The sequence below is a fragment of the Mesoplodon bidens genome, assembly GCF_964165515.1.
Source record: "Mesoplodon bidens genome assembly, contig: HAP1_SCAFFOLD_455, whole genome shotgun sequence".
NCBI lineage: Eukaryota > Metazoa > Chordata > Mammalia > Artiodactyla > Ziphiidae > Mesoplodon > Mesoplodon bidens.
The window spans coordinates 210,106-227,633 of NW_027672345.1; the positions used below are offsets into that span (position 1 = coordinate 210,106).

Below are 17,528 nucleotides of genomic sequence, written 5' to 3' on the forward strand. Positions count from 1 at the left end.
GACGTGAGGCTGTCGGAAGTTCATTTGGAGAAGCGCGGCTTGCAGGCAGGGGCTGTAGGGAACCCAGAGTGCTGAAGGAGATGGCTGGGTGAGTTTCAGTTTCACCCTGAAATCCACCCCCCCCGCCCAGAGATCTTCCCCTTCACCAGGGCGGAAGGCCCCTAAACCCATGGAAAGCCCACCAAAAATACAGTACTGGAACCAAAAACTGCAGGAGACTTGCCTGCTAAATTATTAATTCTCCTGCAGGGCATAAGAGGTCGGAGGACAACCCTAATCCCAAACACAATTCTCTTCGCCTGGGGGATGCCAGGCTGAAAAACAAAGCACAGCCTTCCTTTACCACCCTGATAGCTGTCTCACAGGAACCACCCCCTCTCATAGGTAGGCTCTTGTGTGTCTCTGTTTCTGTATTTCTCTCCTCTGTTTTTCCATCGTTGCAGGTCATAGATGGATGTTCCTCCTTGTCTTCTGGTCTGAGATTGAGTTATTGCAAAAATCCTGTCCCCAGGAGCCGTGGGAAACAGTAGAGCCCAGGTGCAAATCTCCTGTCACTATTTGAATATTGTGCAAAGAACAGTCCAAAATGCCCATAAAAATGTGGCAGCTACCATAGGGCTCAGCTTTCAGGGTCCCAGATAGAGAATGTAAGATGCTTCCAGCAAAAGGTATTTCCAAAGCTATTTTAGGAGAAAAGTAAAACCCAAACTTTGGAGTGTATTAAGTGCTCTCTGAAAAGCACACCACCACTTGGAGTACAGCAGTGAGTGTTCCTCTGTGGGACCATCCTGTGCTCATTAAAAAACAATGCATATTCATCACTGTGCTTAGCCCAGCTGGGCTACACGTAGTCCCTCCCCACTCCTCACCTCTTTTTTTTTTCCTAGTATACGTTTTATTTTTTAAAAATCTTTATTTACTTATTTATTTTGGCTGTGTTGGTTCTTAGGGCCCTTCATTGCAGTGCGTGGGCTTCTCTCTAGTTGTGGCGCGGGGGCTTAGTTACCCTGCGGCATGTGGGATCTTAGTTCCCTGACCTGGGATTGAACTGGTGTCCCCTGAATTGCAAAGCGGATTCTTAAGTCCTGGACCACCAGGGAAGTTCCCCCACTCCTCACCTCTTTAGGGGCAAACACCCTGGGATGCTTTCCGTGTCAGACCTCCCGTCTCTTTTACGATTGTATCTTATTCTTCATTGAATCTCCAGCCCCAAGGACATAGCTGGCCCACAGCTAATCAGCATTCAATTTTTTCCAATAGAGGAAAGCCACCTAGGAGACAGTGGATTTGGAAATGCTTTGAAAATGTGAAGTTACTTTATCTCTGTTCACTTCATCAAATGTTTAATGAGTGACTAACACGTGTTAGACTGTCAGCAGATATCTGAACATAGTTACAAAGATAGAGAAATGCTTTCTACATAGTGTGTCTATAACAAAACTGGGGCTACATTAAAAAACTCATAAAGGACATATCCCAGTATTATAGGATAACAGAATCTTAAATTTGAAATAGAGCTCAGAGGACACTGAATTCAAATTCCACCTCATACAGTTTCTCCCTTCTACAGCGTTTTGACATATTACTGTTGAAATTCTGGTTAAATACTGTACGTGAAATATTCTGTATTTCTGAAATAGCCCCGTAATTGGTCTAAGGCTTTGAATGTTTTAAAGAGGAACTCACCTGAGGGCTGGAAAGTTACACAAGTGACAAACAGATTGTTCTCTACCGGCTTCAGATCCAGAAGTCACAGTGTCCACGTTTACTTAAAAGACGAAGTGACGTTCGAGGGGATGGTGTCAATTCTTCTCTCCTTCAGGCACTGAGCTGAAACGGAGTGTTTTTGAAAGATATCCCCGATTTTCTTTAGGTCTTTAAGGTCAGTTCCTCCCAGAACTGAAGTGACCACGTGTCAGAGGAGAGTTGCTGTTGGAAGTCTTTGTTTCCACACAAGCCTGTCAACCTTGCCATCTGGTTTCTAGAGTGTACAGATATCTCCTTGCCGTTAGGAGTGCTTATTTGCCAGGCTTTCAACAGAGAATGCAGCTTTGAACCATATGCTCTTACTGAAAACTTAGATGAAAAAAATATGATTGAGGTTTAAAAGTGAGCCTAGCCAGTTGTGTTTGTCCAAGTCAAGAGTGAGGCTGTGCAGATCACGGAGAGGGATGGGGACTTTCTGTCACAATGTACCCTCTTCAGCGTCTCGGTCACCCTGAGCCCGGGTCCCTCCTCTTGGAGTGCTGATCAGGTTCAGAATACCCCCAAATGCTCGACGTTCTCTAGAGTAACAGCCAGGAGTCAGGTGGCCACACTCCCTTTGAGGATTGGAGTGTGTTATTTTGGTGTGTGCTTCTAGAAATTACATCTTTTCCTTCTCACCTCGGAAGTCGCTGGATCCCTGCAGTAGTAAGCCCACGTGTGGTGGCTCTGGCTCCTTTCTTGTCTCGCGGATGCGAGTGGGGCTCCACGTCTCTAACTGACGGAGGTCACCGTGCAAAGCCCAGCCTCTGGGAAGGAGCCCACATCCATGTTCCAGGATAACAGCCTCAGAAGCTCTCCCTTCAACCCCTGGAGAACATTCAGCCTCCTCCCAGTTCCCTGCTTGTTTCACGCCTGGTGTGGGGAGGCGATCTGGCTTCTGGTCAGAATCAGCTTTATTGACCTGGATCCGGCTGAGTGGAAAAGCTGCAGAGGTGACAAAAGATCAGGCGAATCGAGCACAACTTGACCCGACCTCTTACAAATGTTGGGGCAGAGATTCTGCTCAAAGAGGGATACCTATCACCGATTTGGTTTTCTCCCTCTGTCCTCTGCAGAGTCATCCTGCTGATAACAGATCTAGTTCAAACCTAGGATAACACAATGCAGCTGCATTGCCTTAAACAGAAATAGAGTGTATTGTTGTGATTTCTTCCAGAACGGTGGCATTAACCCTGAGTGTCATTTGGCCATGCTCTCAGCTTTGGGGTTGCTGTACTCTGAGTAAAGCACTGGCAGCTGGGTGCTCTATTCGGGGTGGTAGTGGCCAGGGGAAATCCACCCCAAAACGCTCTGCAGCCACTCCAGCCTAAGGAGCGAGTTCTGAGGACAACTTAGGAACTCTCCTTGTCTATCCGAAACCCCTGTGTCACTCACATGCTTTTCATGTCAGTTACTCCTAATGCTCCATAGTTTGTTAACAAGATACTCTTTCCCTGTGCGTGAGGAGGAGAGAGGTGGTGGTGGGGAGGCTCAGAGAGGAGGACGGATGGAGGGGAAGGAAAGAAAGTGGAAGGAGAATAAAAGAGAAGAAGGGAATCCCGCCTTTCCTAGCTTCCCCCGGACCACACAGCACCTTCCTACTGTTACAGAGAAAGAATATTCATGACGCACCTTAAAGATAATGAGGCAGGCTTCATTTAGAACCCGAGCGATTGGTGTAGGGACCAGGGTGATGGGATTTTACAAAGGATATGACTCAACTCTGGATGCCGTGTGGGCCAGTGGGGGTCACAGCCAAGGGGCAGGGACGGGGCATGGGTGGGACATTCCTGAGAGGGAACGTCAGGGCTTGGAGGGGTTCTGGCTGAACCCACCTACCAGTGGCGGGTGGGGATGAGAAACTGGATCAGATGTTGAGGCTGGAGGGTTCTTGTAGGGTGACTTACCAGGGTGCTTGCTGAAGTCGGCTTTTACAAGGAGGTGCACAGGTGGGCTTGAGAGGAGTGTCAGGACCCGGATTAAAGTTTGGTCAGGCAAAGAACCTTTGTCACTCCCCAGCCTTCAACTCACGAAGGACTGAAAATTCCTCTAACTTCCTTCCCCACTTGGAAGCCCTCTGGTACTGAAATTTATCTGACACCCTGTTTGCCAATGACCTTACATGTCAGAGTCCTCACATCAATACTATTTTCCTCCCCTTAAGTGTTGGTGTTCACCCCAGTTTTGTCTTTGGGCCCTTTCTTTCCTTGCTGTACACACTCTTCACGGGCGAGCTCAGCCACCTGTTGGGTTTCAGCCTCCATCTGTAATCTAGTTTTTCCTAAATCTGCTCCGTCTGCAGGATGTCCCTCCCCTGAGCTCTGGACTTCTGTGTTTAACTGAGTATGCGACAGTTTCCCCTAGACATCAGTTCAGACATAACTCAAATGGACATTTTCTGAAATTGAACTTATTTTCTGATAGCAGTCCTTCCTTTGGAATTTCACAGATAGTTCAGGAATCTTGGCCTGTCACTGGAGATCCTTCCATCCTTTTCTTTGCTACCCATTTTCTATAGGGTTACAGAACTTATATTAATTCCAAGTGTCTCTTCCTTTCTTATGGCTTTTATTTGGAAATAGAATAAATAGGTAAATAACATAAAATATCAATAAGAAAAATAAGTAAAAGAAATAAATGGAGAAATCATACCTGGGGAAATACCTTTTAACAATTTTATATTTGAACTATTACTTATGTTATCCACAACTGTTAAGAAAAATTAATGAGTTGAAGAAAACTCTTATCAAATAGAATATATATAAGTGGAAAAAATCCCAATAATGTTTGCATTCAGTGCTGTCAATCACTTGACAATAAACTAATTTTGAATGGAGTACTTTTATTATTTTCTTTTTTTTTTCTTTGTACTGGAGTATATTTGATTTACAATGGTGTGTTAATTTTTTCTGTACAGCATAGTGACCCGGTTATACATATACATATGTATTCTTCTGTATATTCTTTTCCATTCTGGTTTATCCCAGGACGTTGAATAGTGTTCCCTGTGCTATACCGTGGGACTCTGTTGTTTATCCACGAATGTGGTACTTTTATAGAAGACAAGCTCTCCAGCGTGTTTTTGTTGGTTTTGCTTGTTTTTCAGCAGGCCTCTCTCTGCAGCTGCCCGGATCCCATCGTGAACGGCCACATCAGCGGCGATGGCTTCAGTTACAGGGACACCGTGGTTTATCAGTGCCACCCTGGTTTCCGGCTCGTGGGGACTTCCATCCGGATATGCTTGCAAGACCCCAAGTGGTCCAGACACACCCCAGTCTGTGTCCGTAAGTACAGCCTGTGAACTAAGTCAGCGGGTGCTTCCCTTCGTGGTGTTTTCTTTTGTCATTAGGTAATAACACAGACCCGTTTAAGCTCAGAGAAAGGATGGAGAGCTGTCAGAAGAGAGAGAACATGGGCGCTCCTCCCCTTCCGTCTCTGGTCTTCCTCCCATTCCATGTCCTTCCGACGCCTCCTGCAGGCTCCCTCCACATTTAATTTGCTCACCAACTCATCTCAGATGGGTCCCAGGATGAGGGATGTCAGGCACGCATTCCCCCAACGTTATCCCAGGACGACAAGGTGGAAACAGCATCCGACCAGAGGAGGATAGAGGTGCTGGGTCTGAGTCTGCAGGTTGGCTGTGCAGGGGCCCCACGGTAGCCAGCCCCCCAATCTTCTGTGTTGTTTTGTGTTTTTGTCATTGCTTCATCAAGAGCACAGAGAGTTTGTACGCAATCCTTCCTTTAGTAAAGAGGTGAAATTGTATGTAACCATTGTCCTCAAACTTTATAACTTGAGAGACGAATGCTGACTCCTATTTTCTCTCTCTCTTTTTTTTTAAACATCTTTATTGGAGTATAATTGCTTTACAATGGTGTGTTAGTTTCTGCTTTATAACAAAGTGAATCAGCTATGCATATACATATATCCCCATATCCCCTCCCTCTTGTGTCTCCCTCCCTCCCACCCTTCCTATCCCACCCCTCTAGGTGGTCACAAAGCACCAAGCTGATCTCCCTGGGCTACGTGGCTGCTTCCCACTAGCTATTGGTTTTACATTTGGTAGCCTGTGTCCATGCCACTCTCTCCCTTTGTCCCAGCTTACCCTTCGCCCTCCCCGTGTCCTCAAGTCCATTCTCTAGTAGGTCTGCGTCTTTATTCCCATCCTGCCTGCAGGTTCTTTGTGACCTTTTTTCGTTTTGTTTTTTAGATTCCATATATATGTGTTAGTATACGGTATTTGTTTTTCTCTTTCTGACTTACTTCACTCTGTGTGACAGACTCTGGGTCCATCCACCTCACTATAGATAACTCAGTTTCGTTTCATTTTATGGCTGAGTACTATTCCATTGTATATATGTGCCACATCTTCTTTATCCATTCATCTGTTGATGGACACTTAGGTTGCTTCCACGTCCTGGCTATTGTAAAAAGAGCTGCAGTGAACATTGTGGTACATGACTCTTTTGAATTATGGTTTTCTCAGGGTATATGCCCAGTAGTGGGATTGCGGGGTCATATGGTAGTTCTGTTTTTAGTTTTTTAAGGAACCTCCACACCGTTCTGCACAGTGGCTGTATCAATTTACATTCCCACCAACAGTGCAAGAGGGTTGCCTTTTTTCCACACCCTCTCCAGCATTTAGTTTTTGTAGATTTTTTGATGATGGCCATTATGACTGGTGTGAGATGATATCTCATTGTAGTTTTGATTTGCATTTCTCTACTGATTAATGATGTTAAGCATCCTTTCATGTGTTTGTTGGCAATCTGTATATCTTTTTTGGAGAAATGTCTGTTTAGGTCTTCTGCCCATTTTTGGATTGAGTTTTTTGTTTTTTTGATATTGAGCTGCCTGAGCTGCTTGTACATTTTGGACATTAATCCTTTGTCAGTTGCTTCATTTGCAAATATTGTCTCCCAGAGAAATGGAAATAAAAAGAAAAATAAACAAGTGGGACCTAATGAAACTTAAAAGCTTTTGCACAGCAAAGGAAACCATAAACAAGACGAAAAGACAACCCTAAGAATGGAAGAAAATATTTGCAAATGAAGCAACTGACAAAGGATTAATCTCCAGAATTTGTAAGCAGCCCATGCAGCTTAATATCATAGTAGTCTCTTATGATTTTTTGTATTTCTGTGGTTATTAGTTATGTCTGCTAACTCTTTTATTAGTTTAATTATTTGTGATATTTCTGATTTTAATTATTTTAAGTGTTTTTTTTCTTGGTGAGCCTGGCTAAAGGTTTGTCAGTTTTGTTTATCTTTTCAAAGAACTTGCTTTCAGTTTCATTGATAATTTCTACTGTCTTTTTAGCTTCTATTTCATTTATTTCTGCTCTCATCTTCATTATTTCCTCCTTGGGCTAACTTTAGGTTTCATTTGTTCTTCTTTTTCTAATTCCTTGCGGTTCAAATTTAGGTTGTGTATTTGAAGTTTTTCTTATATCTTGTAGTAGGAATTATCACTAAAAACATTGCTCTTAGAACTGCTGTGTAGCATTCCAGAAGTTTGATGTGTGTATTTGATGTGTACACGTATAGGAGTGTAATTTTCTTTTCCTTGTCGTGTCCTTGTCAGGTTTTGGTAACAGGGTAATGCTGGCATGATAAGTTAGGAAGCATCCCTCATCTTCAACTTTTTCAGCAAGTTTGAGAAAGACAGGTATTAAATCTTCTTTGACTGTTCGGTAAAACTGACCAGCGAAGCCTGCTGGTCCTGAACTTTTTTTGGTGGGAAGTGTTGGATTACTGATTCAGTGACCTTACTAGTTATTGGTATGTTCAGTTTTCTATTTCTTCATAATTCAGTCCTGCCTTGTATGTTTCTAGGATGCATCCATTTCTTTTGTGTTGTTCAATTTGCTGGCATATAATTGTTTATAGCAGCCTCTCATAATGCTTTGTTTTTCCATGGTGTCAGTTATAACGTCTCCACTTTTATTTCTGATTTTATTTATTTAAGCCCTATCCTTTTCTTGATGAGTCTAGCTGAACTTTTGTCAATTTGTCTATCTTTTAAAAGAAAAAAAGCCTCTTAATTTCATTCATCTCTTCTTCATCTATTGTCTCTCGAGTCTTTGTTACATTTATTTCCATCCCGATCTTTGTTATTTCTTTCCTAATAGTACCTTTGGGCTTCACTTGTTCTTCTTTTTCTGTTTTCTTCCTGTGTAAACTTAGTTTGTTTCTTGAGGTAGGCATTTTATCACCAAGAACCTACCTCTTAAAACTGCTTTTGCTGCATTCCATAAATCTGTTATGTTGTATTCTCATTTTCTGGAGGTTGTTTTTCTTTAAATTTCTCTTTTGATTTCTTCATTGACCCATGGACAGTTCACTACATGTTGATTGATCTCACACATCTGTGAACTTTCCAGTTTTGTTTCATAATTGATCTTTACTTTTACACGTGTTGCCGAATACACTTGAATCTTCCTTTACTTATTAAGTCTTGTTTTGTAGCCTAAAAAATAATTTCTTCTCCATAATGTTCCATGTGCTCTTCAGAAAAATGTATGATTCTGCTGATTTTTTGTTTGATGGAATATTCTGTATATATCTGATAAATCTATGTGATCTCACATGTTCTTTAAGGCCTACGTTTTCTTACTGATTTTCTGTCTGGATGATCTGTATGGTTGATGTAAGTGGAGTATTAGAATCTGCTACTATTATTGTATTAATGTCTATTTCTCCCATTTGGACTGTTAATATTTGCTTATATACTTAGATAGTTCTGTGCTGGGTGCATAAATGTTTACATATGTTATATCCTCTTACTGGATTGACCCCTTTATCATTATGTAATCTCCTTCTTTGTCTCTTAGTACAGTCTTTGTTCATAAACTCTATTTTGCCTGATATATATATATATATATATATATATATATATACATACATATATATATACATACATATATATATATATACACACAATCATTTTGATTTGTAAATGGGTCTTTTGTTATAAAGGCAAGATTAATCAGTCCCCACTGTTCAACAATTATTTATTATATGTGCAGGGCTCTACTCTCGGCAGTAGGCTTACTACAGTAGGAGAAAAATATTCTAGAAAATTATGAAGTAGAAGAAGGCAGAAGGAAGAAGAAATATATACTTCCAACCCATATCAACCCATGACAGTTGATATTTTGTTTTATTTGATTTTTATCTTTTATTCTCTAGATACTAGAATTGCATTTATTTTTTGCCTGGAAGAGGGCCTAGGATGAGGGAATCAGATTTATTCCAAGGAAATCCAGTAGATTTCTATGAGCTCTGCCTTTGAACCCATCTGTGGGATTCCCATCCACCTGTCTATTTACCTACCTGTCCACCCACTCATCCTCCCATCCGTCCATCTTATCTCTTTATCCACACATTTGTTCCATCACACATGCAACTTCTAGTGTGGATCACTCGCACTGTTCAGGATTCTAGAGGTACAGTGTGAAATAAAACAAAAACAGTTACCTTGGAACTTGTGACATAGGTGTGCTTTTAGAACTGATAGTCATTGATCTGTTTTGGCGGAATATATAGCTGAATTTCTTGTTAGGAAAATATACTTGGCATCTTTGAAATCCACCAGTGGACTGTTTTTGTACCTACAGGATTCTACTTCAGGAAAAAAGAAACTGTCTCCTGATGCAGCTGGAAGAAGCCATCTGCCTAATGTCCTATCTCCAGTCCGAGTTACAAAGGTAGGTAACATGATTATCATGTTATAACATAGTGGCCGTGAACTTCACGATTCATTTAGCCTGGCTTTCTCTCCCAGAACTTAGAACCTGCAGTGGTTGTAAGTACAGGACAGGAAAGTGAAGACAGGATATTTTTAAGATGAGCTGCTTATATGTGACCCAAGGAATATGAGGAGAACCAAGTGTGACTTCAGAATAATGAATCTTAAGTCAGATTTATCGAAGGATTTTGTAACTCACAGCATCAGGAGTGTATATGTCCATCTACATAGATGCACACGTACACTTTTAATTATTTCTCTTTAAGATACTCATTTTAATTAGGCATGAATATCTTTAAAATCCGAGTTGGATGCTCAGTAAGAGCTCCAGTTCTCAAGCACTTACCGTATCGCGAAGTGTAGTGTTAAGGGCTTTCTGTGTATTATTTTCTCAGTTCTCCCCCTCACAGCGCCTTGAGGCAGGAACCGCTCTCATCCCAGCGCCGGGTGAGAAGGTGGGAGGCTCGGAAAGGGCAAAGCCCTTGACCAAATCAGCTGCATACAGCTAGTCTTGAGTGTGAGCTGGAACTTGAGCTCGAGCAAGAGCCCTTGACGTTAACTACTGCTCTCGACTGACATTCAAAGAAACAAAGGAAATATTTACGAAGGGGCGGGGGTGGGGGTGGGTGTCTTAAAACGCTCAGAGGTGTTGAAGAGGCGCCGGGGTGAACGGGCCCGAGGCAGAGGTTTGCTCCTCGTGGAGCTCGGCTCGCGGTGGGGACGGGCGGGCTCCAGGCTGCTCTTGTCGTTTCAGCCTGTCCGCCAGCACCCTGACCGTCTCCTCGGGGAGCAGCCGCGGCTCCCTGGCCTCCAGCCGGGGCTCCCTGAGCTCCGTCAGCTTCACCGACATCTACGGCCTCCCGCAGTACGCGAGAAGCCCGACGCCGAGGGCGGCCCGCTCCTGCGCTTCGACCTCGTCCCCTTCGACTCCCTGGGCCGGGACGTCCCCTTGGCGGACGCCCCGGGCCCCGCAGACCTCCACAAACAGAGGCGCTCCCTGGACACGCCACAGTCCCTGGCGTCCCTGTCCTCGCGCTCCTCGCTGTCCTCGCTGTACCCACCCAGCTCGCCCTTGGACACGCCCTTCCTCCCGGCCTCGCGAGACTCGCCCCTGGCCCAGCTCGGGGACGCCTTCGAGGTGGCGGGCCTGGGCCCCCCTGGACAGGCTGCGTGCTCAGGCCTCCGCCGTGGGGGACGAGGACCCGCCGGGCGCGGCGTCCCTGCCGCCGCACGGGTGCCCCAGGAACGGGGAAGGACCTCGCGAGCGAGGACCCCAAGCCGCTACCGCTCCCATGGCTGCAAGTACGTACTGATGGGTCCGGTGGGTGCCCCGGGGCCGGGGAGGAAAGGTCTCGAGCTCAGCTGGCTCTGCTGTGGCCTAGTGAGCCCTCAGCTTAGGACCCTCCAGGGCAAGAGGAGGCCCGCACGCACGCACGCACGCTCGCCCGCCCGCCCGCTCCCTTGCTCGTTCCGCGTGCTTTTGCCCTGGGTCCTTGAAATGTCATGGAAAGTAGTCTTTCCCAGCCATTTGGCTTGTTTTCAGAATATACTTAATTGTCGAAAATGAGACAGTTCCTCCGCATTCGGAGGCTGCTAAAGAAGTACTTGGGCCTTAACGAACTCTCCAGGGCGTGTGCCCACATGCAACGTTCTGTGTGTTCCCGCCTCAGACCAGCACTGGCACTGCTGTCTGGCTGTGGCCCGGCAGAAATCTCTACTAACGTTGGCCCTGTGACTTCATCTCTTCATCCTTTGTTCCTGGAATTTTCAAAGACTTAATTCTGTCAAACAGGAAATGACAGTATTTTGGATGATTTCAGAAGTTGTCGCAGTAAGCATTAGTCATTTCTACCAAATTACTTTCTCTGGTGCTCTTCAAATCCTTGCCTACTCAACTCTAACTGCATATCCTTGGGCACACCCTTAGACCTGGTTGACTCTCGGCTTCATTGCTCTTCAACAAATACACCATTTTGTTACCCATGGGTTATAGACACAGTCCTAGTTTCTCTCAGCATTTACATATCTATTGACCAGCTATGTTCTGAATCAGTCCCTTGGCTAATTGGCACCTCCGTTGTTTTCCTATCTTTTTTGTTTGCAAATGCTGCTCATACATTATTTCAACATCCCAATATAAATTATTTCCATAGTTCATATGCATATGTAAGCTGTATTTACTTTGTTCTTTTTTATACACATATTCTCTTGTTCATCTTCACTTATTGTCTAACTTTACTCTTTCCTTTTCCCTTTGCAAACTTTCCTTAAAACGTTTCCATTTTCACTTATTGTCTAGCCTTTACTCTTCTTTTCCCTGTGCAAACTTTTCTTTTCCCTATGCAAACAGTCCGAAATATAGAAGTATCAGTCCAGTTATACACAAAGTCAGCAAAAGATTTAAGGACCCCTTTCGGTCCACGGGAGAGACTGGGTGGGAAGGAGAAGAGCTGACTTAATTTCTTTATTTTTCATCCACCACTTGGTGGTGGATGTTATAGCGCTTCAAGCTTCTTAGACTGGGAGGTCTTTGCTGTCGGTACGGTCAGATACTGCCACCTGGTGGTGCGTTCACATATGAGTAGAATTGGGCCCTTACAAACTAGAGGTACTTGACTCAGTGAATGGGTCCTGATAGGTGCTTGCGCAGGGCTGGGTGAGCAGCTTCAGGCATGGACGCAGGGTGACTCCTTGCCTCCCTTGATGCTTGTGGGAATGCCTGAGCTTAGAGTCATCGCAGCTTCATAAAATTGGCAAGGATCGCAGTACTCATTACAATAACCCCACCCCTCATTTATGACGCCCGAGGTCATGTAGTTCCCTCCACTCTCCAGTCTAAGAACAGTACAGTCTAAGTTTGACTCAAGCAAGCTTTAGTGAGAAAAATTTTAGTAACATAAAATTCAGAGTTGCCCATTGTGTTTTAAATCAGTCTGAGGGGACAGAGGTGGGGCAGGGGAGTGGGGAAATAAACTGTCATCGTTAACTGTTTTTACATGTTTACTACAGTTTTATGGTCCCCACACTTTAAAAGTCAAATGTGGCACGATTCTGAAATCTGTTTCTGTTTTCATTTCGCACTGGTGTTTGCTAATATAAGTCCATAAATATTTTGACTTTGTTCATCTGTTTATTGATGTTTTTATTACATTCATACCCTGTTTAACATTGTTGGCTTAAATTCTACAGTTTTTTCACTTTGTGCTTTTTTTTTTTTTTTAAATCTCTTTTCTCATGTGGCTCGACAGAAACGTTCACTGTAAGTGACCTTGGACTTCCGCTTCGCCTTGCTGGTCAGGCTGTGCCACATGCTTGTGCAGTGAATCAATGTATTTAGGATGGTCGGGGTGTGGTCAGGAAGGGCATAGCTCATGGCTGTGCTTTAATGTAGCTCAACAGTTGCTCTTATTATTGTTGTCGTTTGAATGGTATTCATCCTGGCTCTGAAAGTTGTGTAAGAACTTTTCTAAGAGCTTGACGTATTTTTTCCTTCTTGCGTTTTTTCCCCAGACTTTAGCGCTTTCATTATTTTAATAGGCCAGCTGGCAGCTTTGCCCACGATGTGATTTTCCTTATACTTTCCTCCCTTTTGTCAGGCAGCGTTGCTGTCCTTAGGTCTCAGTGTCTGTTTGTCTGTGTTTCATGATGGAAAGATCAGAGGTTTATAAAATGAATGTGTGGAAGCTTGTTTATTCCTTACCTCACTGGCGTTGCTCCCCACTTTCCGTCTCGTTGCCTAGAAGCCCAAGTGCAGACGGTTGCGGTGTGTACTGTGGGGTGTGCCTTGTGCTTTCTTCCTCAGCCAGGGCAAACGCTGAACGTACCTCCTTCTGTCAACTCCTGCATCCAGTTGCTCCGTGAATGTGCTAAGCCCAGGATCACTGAGGATTGATTCCCCCATTTCCTTTCTCTCTTCATCCACTTTCACTGCAATGAGAGAGAAATTTTGTCAGTTACACCATTGGGTTGCCTGGAAGTTAACTGGATCATTGTGCAGTGTTACTTCCTTAAAGGCACGTAAGGCCGAGTGTCAGGGCTGGGAATGGAAGTAGTGAGCCGATGTGTTTGCTGGCGTTCCATGCAGCAAACTGAGCGGTTCTATCTGCAGTTTAGAGCTGGAGGCTCTGGGTCCTTCCGTGGGGCCGGGGTGACGAGCAGAGCTGGACCTGGGAGTCGTCATCTACGATCTGAGAGTCGGTGCCTCCGGCCACCCTAGGAAGAAGCCAGCTTCTGCCGCTGACTGAGCCGGAGCCAGTGGCCCCAACGCTGGGCGCTGCAGACCTTTGAAAGGTCGGCTTTTGTCTGCAGTTAACATTGTGAGACCAAAGGCCACAGCCCTGTCTCTTTTTGTTGTTGTTGTTGTTGTTGTTACGCGGGCCTCTCACTGTTGTGGCCTCTCCCCTTGCGGAGCACAGGCTCCGGACGCACAGGCTCAGCGGCCATGGCTCACGGGCCCAGCCGCTCCGCGGCATGTGGGATCTTCCCAGACTGGGGCACGAACTTGTGTCCCCTGCATCGGCAGGCGGACTCTCAACCACTGCGCCACCAGGGAAGCCCGCCCTGTCTGTTTTGTACCCCGATGAATATATCTGGGTTTAATTGTTGCTGTGAATAATAATTTGGCTGAAAAGAGAGATGGTTGGGGACTTCCCTGGTGGCGCAGTGGTTAAGGATCCGCCTTCCAATGCAGGGGACACGGGTTCGAGTCCTGGTCCAGGAAGATGCCACGTGCCACGGAGCAACTAAGCCCGTGTGCCACAACTACTGAGCCTGCACTCTAGAGCCCGCGAGCCACAACTACTGAGCCCAGAGCTGCAACTACTGAAGCCTGCACGCTCTAGGGCCTGTGTGCCACAACTACTGAGCCCATGCGCTGTAACTGTTGAAGCCCGCATGCCTAGAGCCCATGCTCCGCAACAAGAGAAGCCACCGCCCTGAGAAGCCCGTGCACTGGAATGAAGAGTAACCCCCGCTCGCCACAACTAGAGAAGGCCCAGTGCAGCAACGAAGACCCAACGCAGGCAAAAGAAAAAAAAAAAAAGAAAAGAGATGGTTATTGGTGTCAGGGGTGCACAGATGTCTAGATTTTTAGTTTCTAGAGCTTAGATGGCCAGAGAACAGAGAGAGACAAGAGGGACCTGCATTATTAACAAGAGGCATCATGATGCTTGAGTGAGGCTCACTTCGGGGCTTTACGGTTTAAGCCTGTGTTCTGACCGTGTGTGCCTCTCTCAGAAGTGTTGAGGTTCCTGTGTCCGTCATCACATTTTGCAGTGGGAGACGGCATGCCTGTTTCTGTTGCTTTTGTTAAAAGAAACTTGTTGCTGTGAGGGAAGGAATAGAAAGAGTTGATGAAATGGTAAAAGGGAAAGTGTCAGTGGTTGTCTTTGGCTCTTGGTTAAAACCGATATGAGACAAAAATTAGCTGCCCAGTGAAGGTCCTTTCTAATCCCAGGAGACAGTTCTGGAAGCCAGTCTGGCCCCAGGGCTGCTGAGGAGGACGCTGGGGTTAGAGCGGCAGAGGGGTCACGGAGACGTTGGCAAAGGCCGAGTCTGGGTGCATCTGTGTCCTCTGACTTGAAAGTCCCTCCATTTTGTTGGAGGTTATTTGATGATTTTTAAAAACTCTGTTTTCTGATTATAAAGCAGTGTAGCCTGTGTTCCTTGTATAAAGTATGGAGAATACCAAGCAGCGTCAAGGAGGAAACACCCCCCTCCTGCTTCTCGGAGAGCGCGCTGCCATCCGCGTGCAGGCGAAATCTCTCTCCAGGTCTTCCCGTGTGACACTCTCTCAAAGGGCCACGCCAAGGGCCTTCCCGCCACCTTCTGACCTGTGCGCTCATTAAGGAGGTGAAGGGAGATTGATGATCATTTAAAGGGCTTTTAAAGAAGTAGCCAGAAGCCTGTTTGTTCCATTTTCCAATATAAGAAAAGACTGGAGCAGAGTGCATGTAAACACACATCTGCACACGTGCTGGCCTGTCTCTGCCACTTCGTGCCTTTGTCTCTGCTCTGCCCTGGGCTCCCGCACTGTTGCCTCCTGAGCCCGGCCGTGTCTCTCGTCTGCAGCAACGACCCCCCGAGAAGACAGCGCCCAGAGGCTGGAGCGGAGAGTGCGCTGCGTGTCCACCTGCCTGTCCGATTACTTGCTGGCCAGCGACAGCGGCGTGTTTGAACCTCCCACCGAAAGGTTAGAAGCTGACCTTCTGGCCTCCCTGGGCTGACTTCCCAGAAGGCACCCCTGCTGAGACCTGTCTGGCTTGACACCCTGTGTGTCTCCGGGGTGCAGCTCTTCTGGCTTCTCTCCATGTGGGAGGGGCCCTGAGCATCCCCACGGACCCCCTCTGGTCCCAGGTGGCGTCTGGGGACTGGCCTGGCTTCGGGCATCTAGGATGACTGCTTTCTCTCCGGCCCCGGGGGTTGGAAGGCGTGAGCCCAGTAGAGCCGGAAAAGGAGAACCAGTGTGCGAGGGAGACCTGCTTTTCTAGAAAGGACGTTCACTAGAAATGGATGTTCCCCCCGTCCCCTTTCCTGAGCTGGAGGAGTCACTTTGCAAGGACAAAACCCCTTGTGGGCTTTATTTTGTTTGAGACCTTTGATGTCATGTTTTCAGCTCAGATACCTGTATATGTTTCATTTATTGCCAACTTTTTTTTTTTTTTTTGGCTGCGCCGCTCAGCTTGCGGGATCTTAGTTCCCTGACCGGGGATCGCACCCGCGCCCCCTGCAGTGGAAGCACGGAGTTTTAACCACTGGACCACCAGGGAAGTCCCCCCTGCAAAGCTTTTAAGAGTGTATGTTTTTGAACTTTGTCGTGAATATCACGTGGTTTTGAGAGGTATTTTCTCAAAAAGGCCACTTTGTCAGCAGGTACCCTGGGAGGTGACGTCATGGATCCTGGGGACCTGCCGTGCCCTGTCACTTAAAGCATTTATTTATGTCGCAACTTAATAAAGCCCTTCTCAGTAAGAAGCACCCCTAGTGTGAGAGAGCTTCTGCCGAGCCCGAGGTAACCAGGCCCCCTCGGAGTAACACGGTGCCTTTCCGACTGTGTTCAGGAGTGAGGATGCTGACGAGCCTGTGCGTGGAGACGCTTGTGGTAACGAGGGGCCCCAGATCGATGTTGGATTTTTGTGAGTACAGAAGACTCCTTCCCTGTTGCTCATAAAGACGATGGGTAGATTGGGGCCCGCCTGGCGACTCACACCTCCACACACAGGCCAGGAGGGATGGAGGGACCCGCGTGATCTGGGTGCTGCTCCCTGGCCTGGGTACCCCCAGGCCCATCTCAGCGGTCTCAGGTGAAGGGACAGCGGTGGCGGGAAGGAGAGATGGGCAAGAGCGGCTCCACTGCTGTCCTCCAACACTGAGTCACGGCTGGGGACGCTCACCCCGTGGGCACAGTCAGGCCCTCAGGAAAGTTCCCGCCGGAGGTGGGGTAGCCAGGTGCTGTGCAACACTAAGCGTTTTGGTTTCTAGCTACAGTGTCTAGAAAGGCAGTAACCAGCAGTGTTCAGATGAACAAGGCAGGATGTTCACATCCCAGCAGCTTTCTTTTGCTCACTCTTGTCATCCTAGCGTTTCTCGGCACTCGTGACATTCGGGCTGGGTCATTCTGGGTTGGGGGCTGTCCTGAGCCCCATGGAGTGTTGAGCAGCAGCCTTGGCCTCCACCCACTACATGCAGTAGCCCCCCTCCACTCAGTGTGACAGTAAGGAAAGCCTCTAGACTTTGCACAGGTCCCCTGGGGTGGGGTGAGGACCGCTGCAGTAGTTCAAGCAGGATTTCTACACCGTGGGGCATTTGCAGTCTGTGAATGTGCCTTTTAGTTTCTAGGCACGACAGTGCCAGCGAGTGTCTCCTCGCGAACGTGCTCCAACTGAAGAACTTTGCCGGGCTGGTGGTGAAGGAAGACTGCAAAATGTAAGGTCCCGTGCCGGTGGGGGCCGTGTCCTCCCCCCGGGCCGTCCTCCACACGGCACCACTGGCTGACCTGCTGCACGTGGCAGTTTGGGGAGGGAAAAGACTGTCGT

The 17,528-nt window shown here is 46.7% G+C and overlaps 1 protein-coding gene across 1 annotated transcript in view; it reads left to right on the top strand.

The window, feature by feature from the left end:
* Window positions 1-3,388: 3,388 nt before the first annotated feature.
* Window positions 3,389-17,528, top strand: part of LOC308610335 (protein WWC3-like) — a gene marked incomplete at both ends in the record, with an annotated part of 51,309 nt that continues 37,169 nt past the window's right edge. The window contains 10 exon segments of the mRNA XM_081259509.1: window positions 3,389-3,484; window positions 4,853-5,030; window positions 5,264-5,402; window positions 9,365-9,454; window positions 10,250-10,364; window positions 10,367-10,648; window positions 10,650-10,797; window positions 15,565-15,685; window positions 16,554-16,628; window positions 17,332-17,418. Coding sequence (XP_081115635.1) covers window positions 3,389-3,484; window positions 4,853-5,030; window positions 5,264-5,402; window positions 9,365-9,454; window positions 10,250-10,364; window positions 10,367-10,648; window positions 10,650-10,797; window positions 15,565-15,685; window positions 16,554-16,628; window positions 17,332-17,418 — 1,331 coding nt within the window.